General features: G+C 43.2%; 1 protein-coding gene across 3 annotated transcripts in view; it reads left to right on the forward strand.

Moving 5' to 3' along the window:
* LOC120406522 (heat shock transcription factor 2 binding protein) overlaps positions 1-21,892 on the forward strand; it is a 50,887-nt gene that overhangs the window by 7,047 nt on the left and 21,948 nt on the right. For all 3 annotated transcript variants that reach the window (XM_039541434.1, XM_039541442.1, XM_039541439.1), the window contains exons 3-6: positions 3,560-3,663; positions 11,463-11,612; positions 13,508-13,646; positions 18,949-19,066. In XM_039541434.1, the coding sequence (XP_039397368.1) occupies positions 3,560-3,663; positions 11,463-11,612; positions 13,508-13,646; positions 18,949-19,066 (511 nt within the window). The remainder of the gene's footprint in view (positions 1-3,559; positions 3,664-11,462; positions 11,613-13,507; positions 13,647-18,948; positions 19,067-21,892) is intronic.

Here is a 21,892-nt window from a genome sequence, read left to right on the forward strand (position 1 = left end):
CCCTTGTCACCCATTCCCAGCTTCTGGCAAACAGAGGCTAGGGACACCTTCCCTGCCCATCCTGGCTAATAGCCATTGATGGACCTATCCTCCATGAATTTATCTAGTTCTTTTTTGAATCCTGTTATAGTCTTGGCCTTCACAACATCCTCTGGCAAAGAGTTCCACAGGTTGACTGTGTGTTGTGTGAAAAAATACTTCCTTTTGTTTGTTTTAAACCTGCTGTCTATTAATTTCATTTGGTGGCACCTAGTTCTTGTGTTATGAGAAGGAGTAAATAACACTTCCTTATTTACTTTCTCCACACCAGTCATGATTTTATAGGCCTCTACTATATCCCCCCTTAGTCCTCTCTTTTGCAAGCTGAAAAGTCCCAGTCTTATTAATCTCTCCTCATACGGCAGCCGATTCATACCACAGTCATTTTTGTTGACCTTTTCTGAATCTTTTCCAATTCCAATATATATTTTTTGAGATGGAACGACCACATCCTTACGTAGTATTCAAGATGTGGGCGAACCATGAATTTATATAGAGGCAGTATGATATTTTCTGGCTTATTACCTATCCCTTTCTTAATTATTCCCAACATTCTGTTTGCTTTTTTGACTGCCGCTGCATATTGAGTGGATATTTTCAGAGAATTATCCACAATGACTCCAAAATCTCTTTCTTGAGTGGTAACAGCTAATTTAGACCCCATCATTTTATATGTATAGTTGGGATTATGTTTTCCAATGTGCATTACTTTGCATTTATCAACATCGAATTTAATCTGCCATTTTGTTGCCCAGTCAGCCAGTTTTAAGAGATCATTTTGTAGCTCTTTGCAATCTGTGTGGGACTTCACTATCTTGAATAGTTTTGTATCATCTGCAATTTTTACCACCTCACTGTTTACCCCCTTTTCCAGATCATTTATGAATATGTTAAATAGGACTGGGCTCAGTATAGATCCCTGGGGGACACCATTATTTACCTCTCTCCATTCTGAAAATGGACCATTTATTCCTACCTTTTGTTTCCTATCTTTTAACCAGTTACCAATCCATGAGATGACTTTCCCTCTTATCCCATGACTGCTTACTTTGCTTAAGAGCCTTTGGTGAGGGACCTTGTCAAAGGCTTTCTGGAAATCTAAGTATACTAGATCCATTGGATCCCCCCTTGTCCACATGCTTGTTGACCCCCTCAAAGAATTCTAGTAGATTGGTGAGGCATGATTTCCCTTTACTAAAACCATGTTGACTATTCCCCAACAAATTTATGTTCATCTATGTGTCTGACAGTTTTGTTCTTTACTATAGTTTCAACCAGTTTGCCGGCCTGTAATTGCTAGGGTCGTCTCTGGAGCCACTTTGTTCTTTCCCAGTGAATTGTGGACACATGGAGGGAATTGTAAGAAGGCACTGGAGGAAGTTTTTAAAATTATTTTTTTCCCTTCAGAATTTCACAGTTCGTTATACAAATATAAGAGAAATTAATATTTAAAGTGATTATTCAGTTGACTAAGTGGTACTCTATGTTCAGAGAGGAGACCTGGTCCTGGTCTCTCATTCTGCAGATTGCAGTGGGTGAAATTGTCTTATGAAGACAGCCCACCTAGTGATGCAGGCTAGTTTGAAGTGGCATGGGGCTAATCTCTTGTTTTGTTAGCATTATAATTGTGATGGGCTGGATCACAGAAACCCCCTTGGGGCTGCCAACTGATGTGCCAAGACTACTTCTGCCCCTGCTTTCCCTGCCTGCTTCAGACTCCAGCACACTGTCTTTTTGAGCCAGACACGCCAGTTTGCTCCACAGACCCAGGGTCTGAACCACATGCCCCAAAGCTGCAGACTTAACTGAGAGCAATTTAAGAAGTGTTCCTGTCTTTAACACTCAGATGTCCAACTCCCAATGGGATCCAAACCCCAAATAAATCTGTTTTACCCTGTATAAAGTTTATACAGGGTAAACTCATAAATTGTTCGCCCTCTATAACACTGATAGAGCGATATGCACAGCTGTCCCCCCCCCCAGGTATTAATACATACTCTGGGTTAATTAATAAGTAAAAAGTGATTTTATTAAATACAGAAAGTAGGATTTAAGTGGTTCCAAGTAATAGCAGACAGAACAAAGTGAATTACTAAGCAGAATAAAATAGAACACGTAAATCTATGTCTAATACAGTAAGAAAACCTCACCCTCAGAGGAATTCCAGTAAGCTTCCTTTTACAGAATAGTCTCCTTCCAGCAATCACTCATGCCCCCTGTAGTTACTGTCCTTTGTTCCATTTTCTTTCAGTTATCCTTGGGGGTGGAGAGGCTGTCTCTTTAGCCAACTGAAGACCAAATGGAGGGGTCTCCCAGGGGTTTAAATAGACTTTCTCTTGTGGGTGGAGACCCCCTCCTCTCTCCTATGCAAAGTCCAGCTCCAAGATGGAGTTTTGGAGTCACATGGGCAAGTCACATGTCCATACATGACTCAGTTTTTACAGGCAGCCGCCAGTGTTTATATGCTACCCTGAACGTCCTCAAGTAGACTTCTTATGTGGATTGGAGGCTTCCAAGATTCATTGTCCTTTAAGTGTTTCTTGATTGGGCACTTAATTTGCACATTCCTTTCTCAAGAAGCTGACCAAAAGCTTTACTAAGGCCACTTAGAAATCAAGCAAGTACACAGCAAATATTCATAACTTCTAACACAACAATGACACATGCATACTAATAGGATGAATATATTCAGTAGAGCATAACCTTTACATAGATATGTTACATAGCATATGTAGCCCAAAACATATTCCAGTTATATCATATATACATTCATAAGCATATTTCCATGAAGCCTTATGGGGTGTAACATCACAATAATAATTTGCACTTGAGTTCTATTTATTACAGCAAAGCACTTTAAATAAAATCATATTTCCAATAAATCTGGAGATCAGTTTCTCTTATTTAACTGTTTTTCTTTTTTCTTTAAAGCAGTCATGGATCAGTTTTAGCCAGCACTATAAAGATATGCTTAGCATTTATCTAGTGTTCCACAAACATTAATACATTTGGAGTGCTTGTACTACATTTTTTAATTGTTCACATACTTCATACCCCGTAGATTAAATCAACATTTACTTCTAGTTGGTGTTGGTATTTTCCTCATCTTTGCCACTAATGTTGAGGGCAAAGACTCTAGATAATTTATGAAAACTAATAAAAAAATAGAAAATGAACAACATTAAATATAAAGTTACTGTTCTGGGCAAAAGGGAGCTGAATTTCAGCATAGCTTACTGTACCCTGTTGTGGTCAGGTAAGAGATTTGATCCTTCACCGTGAATTCTCATGTATTTCCTGGTTTAAATAAAAAACTTCATGTTAATTTAATAGGTTTTTTTGTAATAATTGTTTAATAATGTGACACATGGTTATAGTCCCAGTTGGCCACAAGGAGGAGGCCTGACACAACCAAATATTAAAGCAGACTTTTCATATTGCATTTGGCAGAATCTTCATGCTTAGTATAAGGTAGCTGCTTGTAACTTCTTGTTTAATTTTTTCAATTTGTATTTTGCAGACATGGAGAAAAGAGAGCAAGAACTAGAGCAGGTAAGAATGGATTGTGAACACTTCAAAGCCCGTCTGGAAACAGCCCAAGCAGATTGCATGAGGGAGAAAAAGGTACATTTGTTCACAAAAAAGTAAGCTATGATCTGTATGCTTGAGTTTTAGTAAGAAGTGCAGGGAAATACCAGTCCAGCACTTGAACCTTGCAAGATATAATATCTCTTCAAGTATATGGCTTCTGGACAACCTGGAAAACTGTTGGGCATTGAGTTCATATAGCCAAATAATATGTAAATTGTGCACCTAAAAGTTCTAGCGTTAATACTTTTTGTATGAAAGATTGTTCTAGACTAGAAAGATCCATATTATAAGAGTAGTAAAATGAAACACAGCTGCAGTACTAATAATTATTTGAAGCTGAAATCTTAATGGGAAACAAATTGACACTTCTGTCTGAATTTCTTTACTTCTTGTTATAAATGTCTCTAAAATAACTAATTACGTATTATTCCCATCAATGGAGTTGGGGGAAAACTAAAAATGTTTGATAATTGTGTTCAGAGATCTCTCCTTTTTTTCAAACATAAAATTACACCTGAATTGGTATAATAAAGGGATTGTCTCTCGGTTATATATGTATATATTGCATAGTCTACATGAGGTTCAAAATAATTTGATTTTTTTATATTGTATGTGCCACAATTGTTATGTGTCACAGAATGAATTTAGGACAGTTTTATCCTTAAATATGAATTTCCTTAATTTTTTTTTTAAATTGACTCTTTTTGAATCTGGTTCAACACACAGCACTGCAAATCTACATAAATGTGCTCTTTGTACCAAGATTGAGAAACACACTGCTTGGGTGTTCTCAAAGCTTGTTGCAAGATCTTTTCAGCTAGTTGACATCAAGAGCTGTTTGGAGGAATTAGTCCCTTGAATTTAATATAACATTTCTATAATATGTCTGTTTCAAAAGGGAAAATACATAGAATATAACACAGGCATTGCTATGCACAAAATATTGAACAAAACCGGCCCCAGGACCGACCCTGGGGGCACTCCGCTTGATACCGGCTACCAACTAGACATAGAGCCATTGATCACTACCCGTTGAGCCCGACGATCTAGCCAGCTTTCTATCCACCTTATAGTCCATTCATCCAGCCCATACTTCTTTAACTTGCCAGCAAGAATACTGTGGGAGACCATATCAAAAGCTTTGCTAAAGTCAAGGAATAACACGTCCACTGCTTTCCCCTCATCCACAGAGCCAGTTATCTCATCATAGAAGGCAGTCAGGTTAGTCAGGCATGACTTGCCCTTGGTGAATCCATGCTGACTGTACCTGATCATTTTCCTCTCCTCTAAGTGCTTCAAAATTGATTCCTTGAGGACCTGCTCCATGATTTTTCCAGGGACTAAGGTGAGGCTGACTGGCCTGTAGTTCCCCGGATCCTCCTCCTTCCCTTTTTTAAAGATGGGCACTACAGTAGCCTTTTTCCAGTCATCCGGGACCTCCCCCAATTGCCATGAGTTTTCAAAGATAATGGCCAATGGCTCCGCAATCACATCTGCCAACTCCTTTAGCACCCTCGGATGCAGCACATCAGGCCCCATGGACTTGTGCTCGTCCAGATTTTCTAAATAGTCCTGAACCACTTCTTTCTCCACAGAGGGCTGGTCATCTCCTCCCCATGCTGTGCTGCCCAGTGCAGTAGTCTGGGAGCTGACCTTGGTCGTGAAGACAGGGGCAAAAAAAGCATTGAATACATTAGCTTTTCCACATCCTGTGTCACTAGGTTGCCTCCCTCATTCAGTAAGGAGCCCACACTTTCCTTGACCTTCTTCTTGCTGCTAACATACCTGAAGAAACCCTTCTTGTTACTCTTAATATCTCTTGCTAGCTCAGAGGTGAGCAAACTATGGCCCGCGGGCCACATCTGGCCCATGGGACCCTCCTGCCTGGCCCCTGAGCTCCTGGCCTGGGAGGCTAGCCCCTGGCCCCTCTCTACTGTTCCCCCGAAGCCTCAGCTCGCCCCGCCACCGGCACAGTGCTCTGGCCAGCAGGGCTTGAGAGCTCCTGGGGCAGCTCAGCTGCAGAGACGGGCCTGATCCGGTGCTGCGCGGTGATGTGGCTGGCTCCAGCCGGGCGGCGCGGCTGTAGCGCTGCCAGCCACTGATACTCCAGGCAGCGCAGTAAGGGGGCAGGGAACAGGAGGGGTTGGATAGAGGGCAGGAGAGTTCGGGGTGCTGGTCAGGAGGCGGGGGTGTGGATAGGGGTCGGGGCAGTCAGGGGGCGAGGAACAGGGGTTGAATGGGGGTAGGGATCCCGGGGGGGCAGTCAAGAAGGAGGAGGTGGCTGGAGGGGGCGGCGGGGGCAGTCAGGGGCAGGGGACAGAGAAGGGGTGGTTGGATGGGGAGGGGTCCCGGGGGCATTCAGGAATGAGAGGAGGGGTTAGATGGGGCAGCAGGGGGAGGCAATCAGGGACAGGGGTTCTGGGGGCTGTCAGGGGACAGGGAGCGGGAGGGCAGGAGTCCTAGGGGGGCTGTCAGGGAACGGGGGTTGGATGGAGCAGGAGTCGGGGGGGCATAAGGGGGCGAGAAGCGGATAGGGTGTGGGGTCAGGCCACGCCTGTCTGTTAGGGGAGGCTGTGCCTCCCCAAACCAGCCCTCCATACAATTCCGAAACCCGATGCCTGCCCCTGTTCTAGCTGCAACTCCAAGTGTGATTTGGCCTTCCTGATTTCACTCCTGCATGCCTGAGCAATATTTTTATACTCCTGGTCATTTGTCCAATCTTCCACTTCTTGTAAGCTTCTTTTTTTGCGTTTAAGATCTGCAAGGATTTCACTGTTAAACCAAGCTGGTCGCCTGCCATATTTACTATTCTTTCTACACATTGGGATGGTTTGTTCCTGCATCCTCAACAAGGATTCTTTAAAATACAGATCTCCTGGGCTCCTTTCCCGCTCATGTTATTCTCCTAGGGGATCCTGCCCATCAGTTCCCTGAGGGAGTCAAAGTCTGCTTTTCTGAAGTCCAGGGTCCGTATTCTGCTGCTCTCCTTTCTTCCTTGTGTCAGGATCCTGAACTCGACCATCTCATGGTCACTGCCTCCCAGGTTCCCATCTACTTTTGCTTCCCCTACTAATTCTTCCCTGTTTGTGAGCAGCAGGTCAAGAAGAGCTCTGCCCCTAGTTATGCATTATCTTTAGAGCTTGGTCCTCCCGAAGTTCCAGTAGTTCCATTTCTACAGCAGATGTTTCTGTGACCACGGTTTTGGGAATCAGACAGCCATCGTTGATCACATCAACCATGAAAGGTTGATGTGATCAACCTAGCGCCACTGAGTCCCAACATTTCTTCTTTCACAATTACATCCATGGAAACATAGCGAACAAATATAGCTAGTTGTGGTCTATCTTGTATATCACGGATTCATTGACAGGTGGAATGCTAGAGAATTCTTTAGATCGTTTTGCATCTTGCATGCAATATCAGCACTGATCTGCCTCTCCGTAGGGTGGCGCGAAATTGGAATTTGTTTTATTGGTTGCTAAAGTTTTGTGTTACTTGGATCTAAAATTGCAACCACTTCTGCGGTATTCTTAACAAATTCTCCATCACAAAGTGGAGATTTAGCACAAGTGATATTCCATGACATAACAAAACTAGCTTCGGTCATTGTGTCAGCTTCCTTACTGAACGCAGAAAGTAGTAGACTGTTTAGGCGTGAGTTTAATGCAGTTAGCTTGTTCCGCCTTAATTCTGATTCAGGAGGGTATTTAGACAGAAAGTTGTTATGATTAGTTTTGTAGTGAGGTTTCAAGGTGCTCACTTTGTAGTGAGTGAGCAATGCACTGCAGATAAGGCACCGGGGTTTCCCACCTTTAACGGTGGATGCAAATTCTTCCTCCCATTCTGGCTTAAAACTTCAGCTTTCTTCATACTTGTGTTCCTTACAATTTGAAGATGTCATTGGCATCCACGAAATTAATGGAGGGTTAACACTTACATCTAAAACTATTGAAATCTGACTTATGAACAGTAAACACAGCCTGTGTTGTGCAGAATGTGGGGAGATCCCAAGCAAGGAGGTCCACACAGTACTACGTGAAGCAATTTCCTGTTATAATGGGCATGTGCAGCTGAAATCCTGAGCCTGGGCACCTCCTGCAGGGCTGGACTCCCAAGCACCAGCTCTTCTCATGGCGCTACAAACCCATGTATCAGCTTTTCCCAGCGAGGCTGCAGCCCCATGCACTGGCTCTTCCCAGCAGAACCGCAGACCCATGCACTGGCTCTTCCTGGTGGGGCTGCAGCCCTGAGCCTCTCCTCCTGCCTTTGTGCTTTACCTCCAATCCTCAGTGATCAGTCCTGGCTCTGACCCTTGGTTCTGCCATTTGGCATCTGACCTCAGCTCAGAGCCTCAGCTTCAGTTCCTGGTTCTGACTCTGGCTTGACCTCTGGCTCTGGCAATTGGCAGTTGACTCTGGGGCTGACCCGAGGCTTTGTTCAACAAGCTGGATACCTGCTTTTTCCACTAGACCTGACTTTTGCTCTGACTACTAGGCCAAACTGCCTACGTCTCAGTCCCTAACAATAACTTCTTTAGGAAATTAAGACACTCTCTGAACCTGAGCAAAATTGGAAGCATAAATGTAATCTTTGGTTCACTGTTGTCTTCATAACTAATCACTTTCTAGTTAAGTAGTTTATCACTGTCATAGTCATGAAGTTTGACCCTTCTTGGAAGATGTTGCACAGCACAATAACTAGTCAATGGTGTGCACCCATAGTAGAATTGCTTCTTGGAGGGTTGTTAGTGTGTTTTTTTTGCAGGTCTGTTTATTCTCCTGGTTTTGTAAATATTATTTCTGGTTTTCATTCATTTGCTATGATGTTGTTTATGAACTGTTTGATTTTTTTGCTGTGGCTTTGCATCCTAACAGGCTTATCCAGTTATGACATTACCAAAGTTATGTCTTATTAATCAACATCGCATTTCCTATCCTAAGTGCAAAATGCAAACACTGAATAAATGAAATACAGAAAAGAAGAGAGATAGGAAGAAAGTTCAGTGTATTTGAGTAGAAGACTTGCTGCAAGATGGTGTCAGAGAAGTTAATGGATCTGATGTTGAGTTTAGAGAAAAGAGAGTAAATTCAACAAACTCACTTTTAAGTTAACAAGATTTTAGTGGCTGGTTTTAATAACAGACTGCTTTTAGTACACACAGAAAAATTTCCAAAAACTGTTTATTTACCAGCAACAGAAGTCCCAGATTCTTTGGTATCATTAATTAGTGTAAGTCTATTGAGTAGACTACAGTAACAGAAGAATATATTGTGGATTGATGCTGAAAAATCTGCTCAATACATTTCATTTGCAAAACAGTGAATCTCATGTTGCATTTTCCACTGCCAGCAAATTTAATCAACACAAGGGTGGCTATAAGATGTGATGTAGGCAGCCAGATGTGGACATAAGAAAAGATAAGCAAAGAATATTTTTAGACCAATTATGTGACCTAAGACATCTAATTAAAGTCATCACTTCTAACAGTAACGTATGAATCTGCGAAGCATTGTGGATGGATGGGGGTACCATGTTATAGCATCTTATCTTTAGGTGACTTTAACTCTTTGGGTATTTTCAACCCCACAACTTCAAAAATTTAGACAATCCCTCAAAATTAAGATCCCTGGCTTTGAAATCCTGAGTGTGGTGTTTTTCGCTTGGTTTGGGTTTTTTTTAATCATATGTTTGGTTCTGTTTTTTTTCCATACTCAAACTTGTTAAGAAAACATACTCCCCCCGCTCCCCCTCCCCGCCCTTTATGTGTCAGGATGGGAAACAACAGGGCACCCACACAAATGGGATGCTTCCTTCTGACATGGACTGTACTGTCCCCATTTTTAACTCTTCAGTTGGCATCCTTTTCTTTCCTGGCCCCTACTCCCTCTGCTCAAGGCACTCTCCAGTAGCCTCCCCCCCGAGAGGTGTGGTACAGCCCTTCCCCCACCTCCATCTCCCTGTTTCCAGTTCTTGGCACCCCAGTCGTGATGTCACTCCCCCAGCCTATATAGCACTGCACACATTGGGATAGTCTGAATGGCCCAGAAGCCCATATCCGTCATTCCTCAGCAGACTCCAGCAGTGCCTCTCCAATTCCCATCATACACTCTAGCAGTGCCCCAGCTCCCTCCTCCCTTTTAGGCCTCAGCAAGTGCCCCCCCATCCCAGCCTGCAGGAAAAGCTCCTATTCTGGGAGTAGGGACAGGGGGGCTGCCCTGCCGGGATCCCCCCTATCTAAATTAACTTTTCTACCCCAATGTAGTGGTAATGGGGGGCAGGAGTCTTGCTCCCTACTTCAGTGGAGAGGGCTTCTCTGGATATGTTTACAGTACAATTAAAAACCCCGCTGGCCTGAGCTAGCTGACTCTGGCTAAGGAGCTGTTTAAGTGTGGTGTAGATGTTGGGCTTGGGCAGCCTGAGCTCTGGGACCTTCCAATCTCACAGGGTCCTAGAACCCTGGGTTCCATCTTGAGCCTGAACATCTATACAACAATTAAACAGCCCCTTAGCCCAAGCCCGAGTCAACTGTATAATTGCAGTGTAGACATTCCCCTCAGTGTTGCATGTGCTCTGTTCCCCATTGAGTGGCCAGGCATGCTCAGGAATTGCCTTCAGCAGCTATGCTGCTGTCTGTACCACAGGCTGCCAAAGCAAAAGCTGCAGGCTGCAAGTATGAAATCCTGAGATGCATATGGCTGTTCATTTATTTATAAGCAGCTGCAAAAACTGCTCCTAAATCACAATGCTCAGAGTATCTTCACAAGTGTTAGTAGCTCTGCTCTCTCTTTCCTTGAACCATTGTTCATTATTTAGTGTGATGTTTGTTAGGTTTATATTTAGTCCCTTTTAGGCATCAATTTGGAAGGGTTTTTTAGGATATTGGTACCTCTTGGTTTTCTTTGTGGTCTGCTCCTGTCTTTCTTCTTTCTTGTCTGGTCAGGCTAGTCTGTCTGATTAGACAGTAAGGATTAATTTAAGACTGAATGAGACCTGGGAGTATCTTCATTTCATGTCCCTCTTTTTGGCAACATCCCATATGGCTGTGAGAAATATTTGCCGCTCCAAAATACTTCCAGGTCTTGTTGAATTTACCAGTCAAGTGCTGCGTTCTCTGTGTTGATCTGTGGCAGAGTGAGCCAAGCACAAAACCAGTTCACCCAGCACTGAAGCAGACAGACCCGTGATGGGACTGCTGCTCCTACACCATAGATGACAGATCCTTGGAGCCCAGTGATCTGTGGTCCTAAATTTGGAGGCCATCCCAAACCTCGGGCCTAGAGCTTAGCGCTCCAGGGATCCCTTATTCTGCCACTGCACATCAGGGAAGTATAGCCTCTAGGTTCTCTTAGATAGGCCACTGTTTTTTTCTGGGGCATCTATTCTAGCTCACCAGCAACTTTATCTCACATGGCTGAGATACTTAGCACTTTTTCACAGGACTGCTACCCTAAGACTCACCTGTCTTGCTAAAATCTCTTGTCTCTCAGTGAGAGATGCAATTCTTTGTGTAGTAGAAGCTGATTCTACTTTAACTTGAACCACTGAGGCTATTGTAGCTGTCATTGTTTAACTCTAGCACTGCTCCATAAGTTGCAGGTGGCAGACTCCTAGCTCCTGTTGACTTCCCCAGCACACAGCATGGCTACTCAGACTGCTCTGGAGAGAGAATTTAGCTCTGTGGAAGTACTGTGAATTGCCGCATTTTATATATATGGCCGTAATGTTGTCTCCCTTTCTCTGGCTTAGTGGTAGAAATGTAGTTGGGATGCTTTGAAACCAAATGAAATGCCCTTCAGTATTAATCTCCCAAAATTTCCTTAAATTAATTTCAGGAGAAACTAGCCCTTCGACAGCAGCTGAATGAGGCAAGACAACAACTACTGCAGCAGGCAGAATATTGTACAGAAATGGGAGCTGCAGTCTGTACTTTGTTATGGGGTGTCTCTAGCAATGAGGAAGCAGTTAAAAACATTCTAGGAGGGGTGAGTACTACAGATGTATACATTTTAGTGGGAATGTTTAGGTATTGTGGGTAGATAACGTGCTGTAGATAACGTATCTTAACACATAGGTGTATTTCAGTAATTGAACATATAACAAAATAATTCTATGAATTGTTTATTCTTTTTGGTCTATTCAATTTTATAGTCTATAAATGGTTTAATGTAGAGCAAACGGAACAAACAGTCATTTAATATTTGATGTTAAAAGGCACAGATAAGAGGGACATTTTCTTCTCTCACCAACTGTCATCAGACTGAAAATGCAGATTACTGCCATCACAGTGTAAATATTTTGCAAACCCACCACCAGGGGAAAAGAATCCCTCACATTACTTCAGCAATTCCCTTGACCACTTATTCTCCAACGTACGTACCTATCAACCAGTCCTCCGCACCGCAGTGCTCATCAGAAAATGCGCAGTCTACCTCTCATGCCATGAAACACAAGGAATTATGGGATGTTTCTTCCTCTGTTCTGGCCCACAAAATTAAAAGTGATAGTTTTAAACCCAATTTAAAATGGAGAAAAGTGATAGAGCACTGTGCCTGACCAAGAATCTAACCAGTGTTGTTTTGGTGAAGGAAGTGCATGTTTGGAACTGCTTTGCCATACTAACACATTTCATTCAAATGATCAATTATGTCACTTCCTAAGAGGAATATTCCATGGATCATGATTTTTAAATATCTGCACTTCTTGCACATTGATAGTAATAGGCACCTAGGATGTGTTGGTTAGTTTATGTGGAATATACAAATGTACTGTCAGTGCACAGCGTTAAAGTCATTATACTGAGGATGAATTGGCTACTTATTTCTCAATGCTCAGGAATCGTTTGTTTAAAAAAACCCAAAAAGGTTAAAATCATGCCAAGTGTAAATGGATGCAACTGCTCTGGAATTCTCTGGGTGACAAATGGAAATACGGCATACTCCCAATTTCCCCAAACCCTGTTATCTGAACTTCTGCATTATCCAAATCCCTTCCTTGCTCCCTGGGATTTGGCTAATGGAAAGGTTCGGACAATAGAGCAGAAACCTTCAGCCATGGGAGAAGTAACCCTGATGGTGAATGGCTCCTGGAGCAGTGCAGGGAGCCCTTTACAGCCCCGCTGTCACAGGAGTGAGCGAGCAGGGCCATGACAGCACAGCTTCAGAGGGCTCCCTGCACTATCCTAGGGCTGGTAACACCCATTCCCTGCAGATGCAAGGTGCAGGGAATGCTGCAGTCCTGGTGGGTCAGAGCAGATTCCTGGTCTGCTCTGCCCAGCCACTACAGCCTCCTCCCCAGCACCTTGCAGAGGGCTCCTTGCAGTGTCACTCCTGTCCTCTTGATTATCCAAACTCCTGATTATCTGAACAAAATTCATGTCCACCATGCTATTCAGATAATTGGGAGCATACTGTATAAGATACATTTTAGGTATAAATTGATCTTAATTTGTCATTCAGTGGATGTGCAAAATGAGTATAACTTACACAGCTTTATCTTACACTGTTATCAGTTGCTTTTTCTGCAGTGCTGCTTCTGTCCCTGCCATGTTTAAGTTATTCATTTTACTATCACACTAAATGCCACTAAGATGAGCTCAAGTTGCACTACTTTACCATTTTTGCCAGTTTTCCGATCAGTTTACACTCCACATTTAACTTCTTCTACCATTTATGTAACTGCTGAATTTGGCAGCTGAGTTCTAGTCACTGGAGGATGTCTCTCATAAGGGAGGAGTTCTGCAAGAGACAATAAACTATAGCATGTAAAGAAATATGACATGTACAGTGGGTAGAGGCAACACTTGTATCCTATCGTATGTTCCTTTCAGTATTACTGAGTGCAACCTGTGAAAGTGATTGTTTTCCCTCCGCACTTACAGAGCAAAGCAGTAAAGTTTTTCACAATCATGGGACAAACTATGGAGAGCTTTGTGAGGTCATTAGGTGAAGATACCAAACACCAAGATCTGGATTCTGATGAAAATCAGTTTGTATTAGCTTTGGCAGGGATTGTGACAAGTAAGTCAGTTTTGTATGTCAGGACTATATTCCACATGTACTTTAAGAAGCATATATTGCAGTAAATGTATGATGAGGCATATATAGCTGTTTGACTAAATGATTGATATTTTTAAAATGTTGGAATCATTTAGGAATCACCATTCTCTTCAAGTTCTAGAAAGCTTCATTGTCTTCTAGTGGTGTTGGTTCTGCCATGCTAAGAAGAGTAAAACATGCTAAAACTTACTTTATTTAAGTTGGTAAATATGATTCTGAATTCATCCTGGGAGCAGATCTGTTGAAAAGAAAAAGCTGCTGTTTAGATTCTCTCTTGCTATAATCACAAGTTTAGACAAGGCTTTCACTTTTAATATAATATTAGTAGAAGACATAAGCTAATTATCTCACTTCCAGAAGGTGTATATTCCTCACAAATGGTTATTAAGGAAGCCTGATATCGTAGGGTGAGAAGTAAAAGATAGGAAGCCAAAGAACCGTTTGCTCTTAGCATAGAAAAATGTTGAAAGCTGTGTGCCCCTATAATCAACATCGTGAAAGAGGGCCAAACTATTGAGATGGAAGCATTTGGTGAGACACAAAATTATATAGGTTAGTCAAAACTAGAGAGGATTGTGAAGAACTACAGAAATTCCTAATAAAACTAGGAAAACTGGCCAAAATGATGGCGGATGAAATTCAACAAATTCAACAAGATGTTCCAAATAAGAACAACATAAATTATTCATACACAGTAGTGGGTTCTGAATTTAATAACCTATTTTTGGAGTGGGATGGTGGTGATCTAGGTGTCACTGTGGCTAGTTCATTAAGATGTCTAGTAAATGTGAGTAAGATGAAAGACTGTATTAAGAATAATACAGAAAACGTTATGCCCGTCCACAAATTAAAGGTGTGGTTTTATTCTGCCTCAGATCACTTCATTTATAAAAGCATAACAGAAATAAAGGTCCAGAGACTGACAATGACAATGTTTAGAGGTTTGTGGAATGAGGAAGGCTTCAGTGGGAGTTAAAAATAAAAATAATATTGCCAGTGACTTCAGTGCTGCTGAGATTTCACCTAGTATGTCTATTTAATTTGGAAAGGACAAATATGGTAAAGGATACACTGTAATGAATGATTGAACCTTAATCTTGGTTTTGCAACCTTAACATTTTTAAGGTAGGTTTTTTGGATATAATTTCTTAATTAAAAAAAATGAAAAAAAAAACAAAAAACAGAATTTCCATCATGTGTAACCAGATTGGTCTACAGTTTGGGTCTTCTAGATAAGATTAGATCTGCTCTAAATTGGGAGATTCTGGTCTCCTTACCTCCCAACACAAGAACACGAGGGCATTTAATAAAATTGAAAGGTAGCAAATTAAAAACTGATTAAAGGATATACTTTTTAATTCAGCATGTAATTAGACTGTGAAACTCATTGCCACTGGCTGCTGTTGAGACCAACAATTTAGTAAGATTGAAAGAGGGACTGGATATTTATATGGATAAGAAGATTATCCAGATTTGTTATAGTTATGCAAAAAAAGAGTTGTTGAAGGGAGACAATATTTTATGCTTCAGGGTTTAAACCAGTTTTTATCTGTTGGGAATTAGAGTGAGAGCGTCATGAGGTGAAGATCATTCCATATTTGCCTGCTGTAGGGTTTCTTGCACCTTCCTCTGACTCTTCTGGTGCAGGCCATTGTTGGAGACAGGATACTGAACTAGATGTATGTAAGTCTGAGCTAGTATGGGAGTTCCTATGTGTCTTTTAAGATAATTTTTTATGACTTATGTTGTTACTTCTTCAACTGGTATTCTCTGTCTTTAATGGGTTCATTGGGTTCAGCATCGAAAGTGTATTCATGTGAGAGCGATATTTATTGTTACTGAAATGTCCAACATACCTTTGGGGCTAGCCGCCTGAAGATACAGAATGGTGAGCAGGACTTTGAACCCAACGAATTTACTAGCATTAGTACAGGTCCTGAATCTATTTAAAATGTTTTTGCCCTCTCATCATCTCCATCCCTTAAAATATTAGCACATACAGTGATACTCATGCTTTCTGACATTTGTCATTTTTTTCATGTAGCACAGGGGTAGGCAACCTATGGCACGCATGCCGAAGGCGGCACGCAAGCTGATTTTCAGTGGCACTCACGCTGCCCAGGTCCTGCCCACTGGTCCAGGGGGCTCTGCATTTTAATTTAATTTTAAATGAAGCTTCTTAAACATTTTAAAAACCTTATTTACTTTACATACAACAATAGTTTAGTTATATATTATAGACTTATAGAAAGAGACCTTCTAAAAACGTTTAAATGTATTACTGGCACACAAAACCTTAAATTAGAGTGAATAAATGAAGACTTGGCACACCACTTCTGAAAGGTTGCCGACCCCTGATGTAGCACTTCATCACCTGAATGTATAAAAATTTCAAGTGGGCATCTGTGATTTTTGTACCAAGTGTTTTCCCCAGATTTTAGATAAAAAATTGTCTCTTGAAATTGGTATAAAGTGGATCATGTAGTAAGTTTGTTAATTATTTTTAATGCTGCTTTCTCCTTTAGAACAAATGAAGAAAAAAATCTTTTATGGTGATTTTTGTAAAAATAATTATTAAGCAGGAGAGAAAAAAGAAAACAAGACCAATGTGGAGTTTCAGAAACAGTAAACCAGTCCAGCAATGATTTACTCTTCCAAAAAACCTAAACCATCAGTTGACTGCAAAATCATTGTCACAATGTCTAGAGTAGCTCACAACTGAGAGTGCCAGTCTCAGGTCAGACTGTCAGAAAACAGGGCAGACCCCCCAAGCTGGTAGTATATTCTATAATTAGATTTCACCACACCAGTACTCTTACCATGGAGTCACAAACAGTCCCCTTAGACTCTCCAGCACATCTTGCCACCCAGACAAACTAGACTTTGTGATGAAAGGTTATTAAAACCAAAAATCACCTCACATTGGTACTCCCAATTCCAAAGGATCGGTCACTTTTCCCTAGTCAATGGATACTCTCAATCTTACACCAAAAACAACACTGGCAGCCGATTTCTCAAGTAATCTAATTAAAGGTTTATTAGCTAAGAAAAGGAAATGAGTTATTGAGAAGTTAAAGCAGGTAAAACACATTAACAGGTGAGTCCAAGTTTGTACATCCAAATTGATAGCAGAGATGTAATAATCTGCTAGTTTTCCCTAAGTCTCTCAGGGTTTATCAAAATAATTCTGGGGATCTCTGTCTTTCTCAGTATTCAACCCTGTTAGAATCCAGACAGTTCAGAGATTCAGGATCATTCCCTGAATCCATTCTTGTAGCTGTCTTCCCTAGAAAGCAATTTGGCAAATGTTTCCATTACAGAATAGGCTTTTCCTCGGTTGACTAAACGCAGACTGGGTCTGTGGATTTCCCATTGTCGAACACAATGACCTATGCTTTGAAGTTAGCATGCTTCTTCATTTATATTTCCAAGGCTCCAATCCCATTTGATGGGCAATCCAATTACAGAGATATACACAATGCATTTAGTTACAGCAATCCCAACAATCTTTCATTAGTTTTCATGAAGTTTACACATCAATTAAATTCTCACTAACATACACTTTTGATCTACAGTTAATTAAGTACAGGGTATACATAATGTAAGGTGAGAGTAAACCACAGATTATAGGTAAATGAAGACAATAACATTAAAATGTCTTTGATATTCAAACCACAAGTGAATTGGCCTATGGCTTTGATTTGAGCTGGTCTCTTAGCATCAAGCTGAAGTGGTCTGTCAGTGTCACAGTCATTACTTAAAAGCACCCTGCAAATGTTAAAAAAACAGCAGTAAAAAGAGCAAATAGGAAAAAAAGATGCCTAACACCTCCTGCCAGATTTTCTTACAGTAAATCCATTCTAGACGAGGGTTGTAATTTCAAAAATGTCACGTTTTTGTACTTTTATTTCTCTTTCTTTCTTCCCTACTGTTGGTGAATATATATTCTCCCTTTTTTAACCATTTTGTGATTGATAGTATAGCAAGACTACATGTATATATTTTCATAATTTTGTCATGTTAATGTGAGGATTACAATATATTTTCTCTTTAAGGGTTCAGTGTGTCAGAATACAATGCAATTGGGCCTGATCCTCATCTCACTTACTCCAGTTTTACACCAGCTATGACTCTGTAGGTTTCAGTCAAGTTATTCGTGATTTACATCTGTCTGAGGAGAGTCAGGCTCATTTTTTCTAAATGCAAGCTGTTGTAATGTTGTTTTATTCCTCACTGCTTAACATTTGAACTTGTTTTGCTTCCTACAGTACAAGAAGTTTATTCAAGATAAAACTGTATCATAGAATCATAGAATATCAGGGTTTGGAAGGGACCTCAGGTGGTCATCTAGTCCAGTATCCTTAGCAGAGTAATAGTCTTCCTGCATTTTTTGCCTATTGTGTTGTCCACTGCATAAGGAAGCACTCCTACAAGAGCAGGGAAGATCTTGCAGATTGACCTCTGTTGCTGCTTTACATGTATACTCTAGCTGGGAACATAGGGGGAGTAAATATAAAACAGTCTACATCAATAGTGGGCAACTCGCAGCCCCATGGGCTGCATGTGGCCCATCAGGGTAAGCTGATTGCAGGCCGCGAGACATTTTGCGGACGTTGAGCGTCCACCAGTATGGCCCCGCGCAGCTCCCAGTGGCCGCGGTTCACTGTTCCTGGCCAATAGGAGCTGTGGGCCATAGGGGCATGCTGGCTGCCACTTCCCGCAGCTCCCATTGTCTGGGAACGGTGAGCTGCGGCCACTGGGAGCTGCAGGGGGCCGTGCCTGCAGACGTTGAGCGTCCGCAAAATGTCTCGTGGCCCGCAATCAGCTTACCCTGATGGGCTGCAGGTTGCCCACGACTGATCTACATCTTCTGTCCTTTAAAACTGAGTCCATTAGGATCAACTTTGCATTATTTCCACAGTAGTTCTAGATGCTGCCAGTTCAGAGCTTTTTTAATCATATCTGTTTCATAACTCATTGCATTACACATTTTGCTGCTGAGCCACCCTGAATAGATCTTTTAGTGAACAATGTATAATTATAAACAGGTTTTTTGACTGCTAGGTATTATTTGCTGCTTCAGTAGCATATTATACAGTTCCATATTGACTGTGTCGCTACATTTAGGGAAAGGTTTATAGATGTCATGGCTCAGTCTTCACAGTTCCTACGGGTAGTTAATATTTGATTGTATTAGATACGAACTCATTTTCCTGCTTTTTGGAATGTGATTTTTATTATTTTATTTTATGTTCTGTTGTAGATGTTGCTGCATTGGCATGTGGCCGTGAATTCCTGGTTAATTCAAGTCGTGTGTTGTTGGACACAATGATGCAGCTTCTGGGAGACATGAAGCCAGGATTCTGTACCAAACTGAAAGTGTATGAAGGCCAGATATTTTTAAAATGAAACATGTTATCTTACAGTGTAGACCATTACTACTACAGCTCTTTACCTAATGATCCTGTTAAGGATCTGCCCCCATCAGAGCACCCACTTTGGATGCTACTTGGAAAGTAGCATTCATACAGATCCGGTCCTTTTAGCAGGAGCATTTGGTGACAGTCTAGCGGTGGAGGGCTCTCGGCCCTCGTTTTGGCTATATCTCCCCTTTTCCAGAGTAAAAGGTGAAACAATCCAAAGGCTACAAAAGGGAAAAATAAAAAGGAAAACCTGTAGGTCTCCAGCACAAGTTATCGGATACAGTCCCTTCCGCCTTTTGGCACAGGAGATCTGTGTTCCCTTTTTGTGAGGACAGAGATTCTGCTAGCTGTCCGGCTTCTTCCTGGGAGTTGGGAAACTTAACAGTCTGCTCACCTTCAGGGCTGCCCACTACTGAATGGAGCTTATTCCTTTCAGACTCCTCCATTCCTGGCATGACTTGCAGGTGTGGTGTGATGAGGCTCCTCCAGCCCAAAGCAGTGCCTTAACCGCCTCCATACTGGGGTAGGGTTTACGTATCCTCCCTCTCAAGACAGGGGCAAGGGTGGCATCCCCTGTGCTGGAATTGCTGTCTTGTGAAAAAAAGTCAGCATTTTGATGTGCCTTATCAGGTCAGTTGAGTACCCGGAAGCTGTAGGGTTGTAGCGGATTATCCTTGGATTGGTGTCTTTCATGGTGTTCATACGCCTAAGTGGAGTGTGGTCTGTGATTTAAAAAAAAAAAAAGGGTTTCCCAGCAGATAGTATCCACTGAATCCACAGCCCATTTCACTGCCAGTGCCTCCTTCTTGACCACGGAGTATATTTTCTCTCTGGGGAACAACTTTTGGTTGTTGTACAATACCAGATGTCCTTCCCCCTCATTTTTTTTGCAAAAGGATCAACCTTAGTCCTATATGTGAGGCATTTATTTGCAGAATAAATCTTTTTGAAAAGTGTGGATTAAAAAGGACTGGCTCCTTACATAAACGCTCCTTCGGCATCCTAAATGCCTTATCGCGGGCTTTTCAACCACTGGATCTTTTCTGGGCATCTGTCCTTTACGAGATCTGTGAAGAGAGCTTAGTAGTGGTGAATCCCAGCACAAAACCTTGATAACAGCCTGCAACTCACAAGTGGGTTTTTTTGTCGTGGGAACAGGACAATGTATCAAGGCTTGGACCTTGTTCAGTAGGGGTCGTAGTTGGCTTTCTCTCATGGTGTAGCCCAGGGGTCGGCAACCTTTCAGAAGTGCTGTGCCGAGTCTTCATTTATTCACTTTAATTTAAGGTTTCACGTGCTGGTAATACATTTTAATGTTTTTTAGAAGGTTTCTATATCATATAACTAAACTACTGTTGTATGTAAAGTAAACAAGGTTTTCAAAATGTTTAAGAAGCTTCATTTAAAATTAAATTAAAATGCTGATTTTACGCTGCCGGCCTGCTCAGCCTGCTCTCAGTCTGGGGTTCCATTCACCTAGGCCGGCAGCGGGCTGAGCAGGGCCTGCGGCCAGGACCCCAGCTGGCAAGGGGCCGGCAGCCAGAACCCCAGACTGGCAGTGGGCTGAGCGGGGCCGGGGGCCGGGACCCCAGACCGGCGGCGGTCTGGGATTCCGTCCGCTGGCTCCTGCCAGCCAGGGTCCCAGCTGCCGGCCCCGCTCAGCCTGCTGCTGGTCTGGGGTCCCGGCCCTGCCCACATACAGTGGGTACCTACCTTCTCTCTGGTTCTGGCCTGTTCTCTTCCTCTCTCTGCACTGAGCTGAGGGTGGGAGTGCACTGAGCACAGGGCTGTGGGTGAAGGAGCAGGCTGGGGGTTGGGGTGCAGGGTCTGGCCCAGGAGCTAGAATGAGGGAGGGGGCTCAGGGTTGGGGCAGGAGGTTGGGTGTGGAGCGCTTACCTGGGCAGCTCCCATTTGGTGCGAGGGGTGCAGGTGGGAATGTGGGGTGGGTGTGGGTGCAAGAGCTCCCGTTTGGTGCGCGGGGTGGGGATGTGGGGGGGTGCAAGAGTCAGGGCAGGAGGTGTGGGGGGGCTGGGTATGTGTGAGGGGTGCCAGAGTCAGGGCTGGGGTGGTGGGGGAGGGTGTAGGGGGCTGGGGAGTGAGGTGGGTGCAGGGGTCAGGGCAGAGGGGTGGGCTGGGATTGGGGGGATGCTCCCAGCCCCCCGTCCTGAGCGGCACACGGCAGGGGGCTGGAGGGATACGCCCTGATTCCACCCCCCTTCACCAAGGCCCCGGTCCTGCCTCTTCTCTGCCTCCTTCCCGGTCTGAGCAGTGAGGGCGCTGGGGCTCCTCTTCTCCCCTCCCTTGCAAGGGCCATCGGTGGCAGGGAGGGAGAGGGGCGGGGCATGATGCAGCGCGCTGAGGGAAGAAGCGGGGGAGGGGGAAGCTTGGCTGCCGGCAGAGCCTGCCCTACAGCAGCAGCCGGCAGGACCAAGCTTGCTTCTGCATTCAGCCCCCTGCCCCTGCCAGAGAGAGCGGTAGGCAGGGGGCAGAGAAGAGCGGGCTGGGCCAGGCAGGATTTTTAATGGCATGCTGCTGCCTGCCAGGGTCCCGGCCGTCGGCCCCGCTCAGCCTGCTCCCGGAGTTCGGCAGCGGGCTGAGTGGGGCTGGCAGCGGCCACAGTGTGCCATTAAAAATTGGCTTGCGTGCCGTCTTTGGCACGCATGCCATAGGTTGCCGACCCCTGATGTAGCCTAAGTACATGACATTGCAGTTCCCTGCCTTACTGCATGTGCGAGGAAATGGAGCACTGCTGTGACCATTTTTAAGCGACTGTCCCAGTCCTGG

This window comes from Mauremys reevesii, linkage group 1 (assembly GCF_016161935.1).
Source record: "Mauremys reevesii isolate NIE-2019 linkage group 1, ASM1616193v1, whole genome shotgun sequence".
NCBI classification, from domain to species: Eukaryota; Metazoa; Chordata; order Testudines; family Geoemydidae; genus Mauremys; species Mauremys reevesii.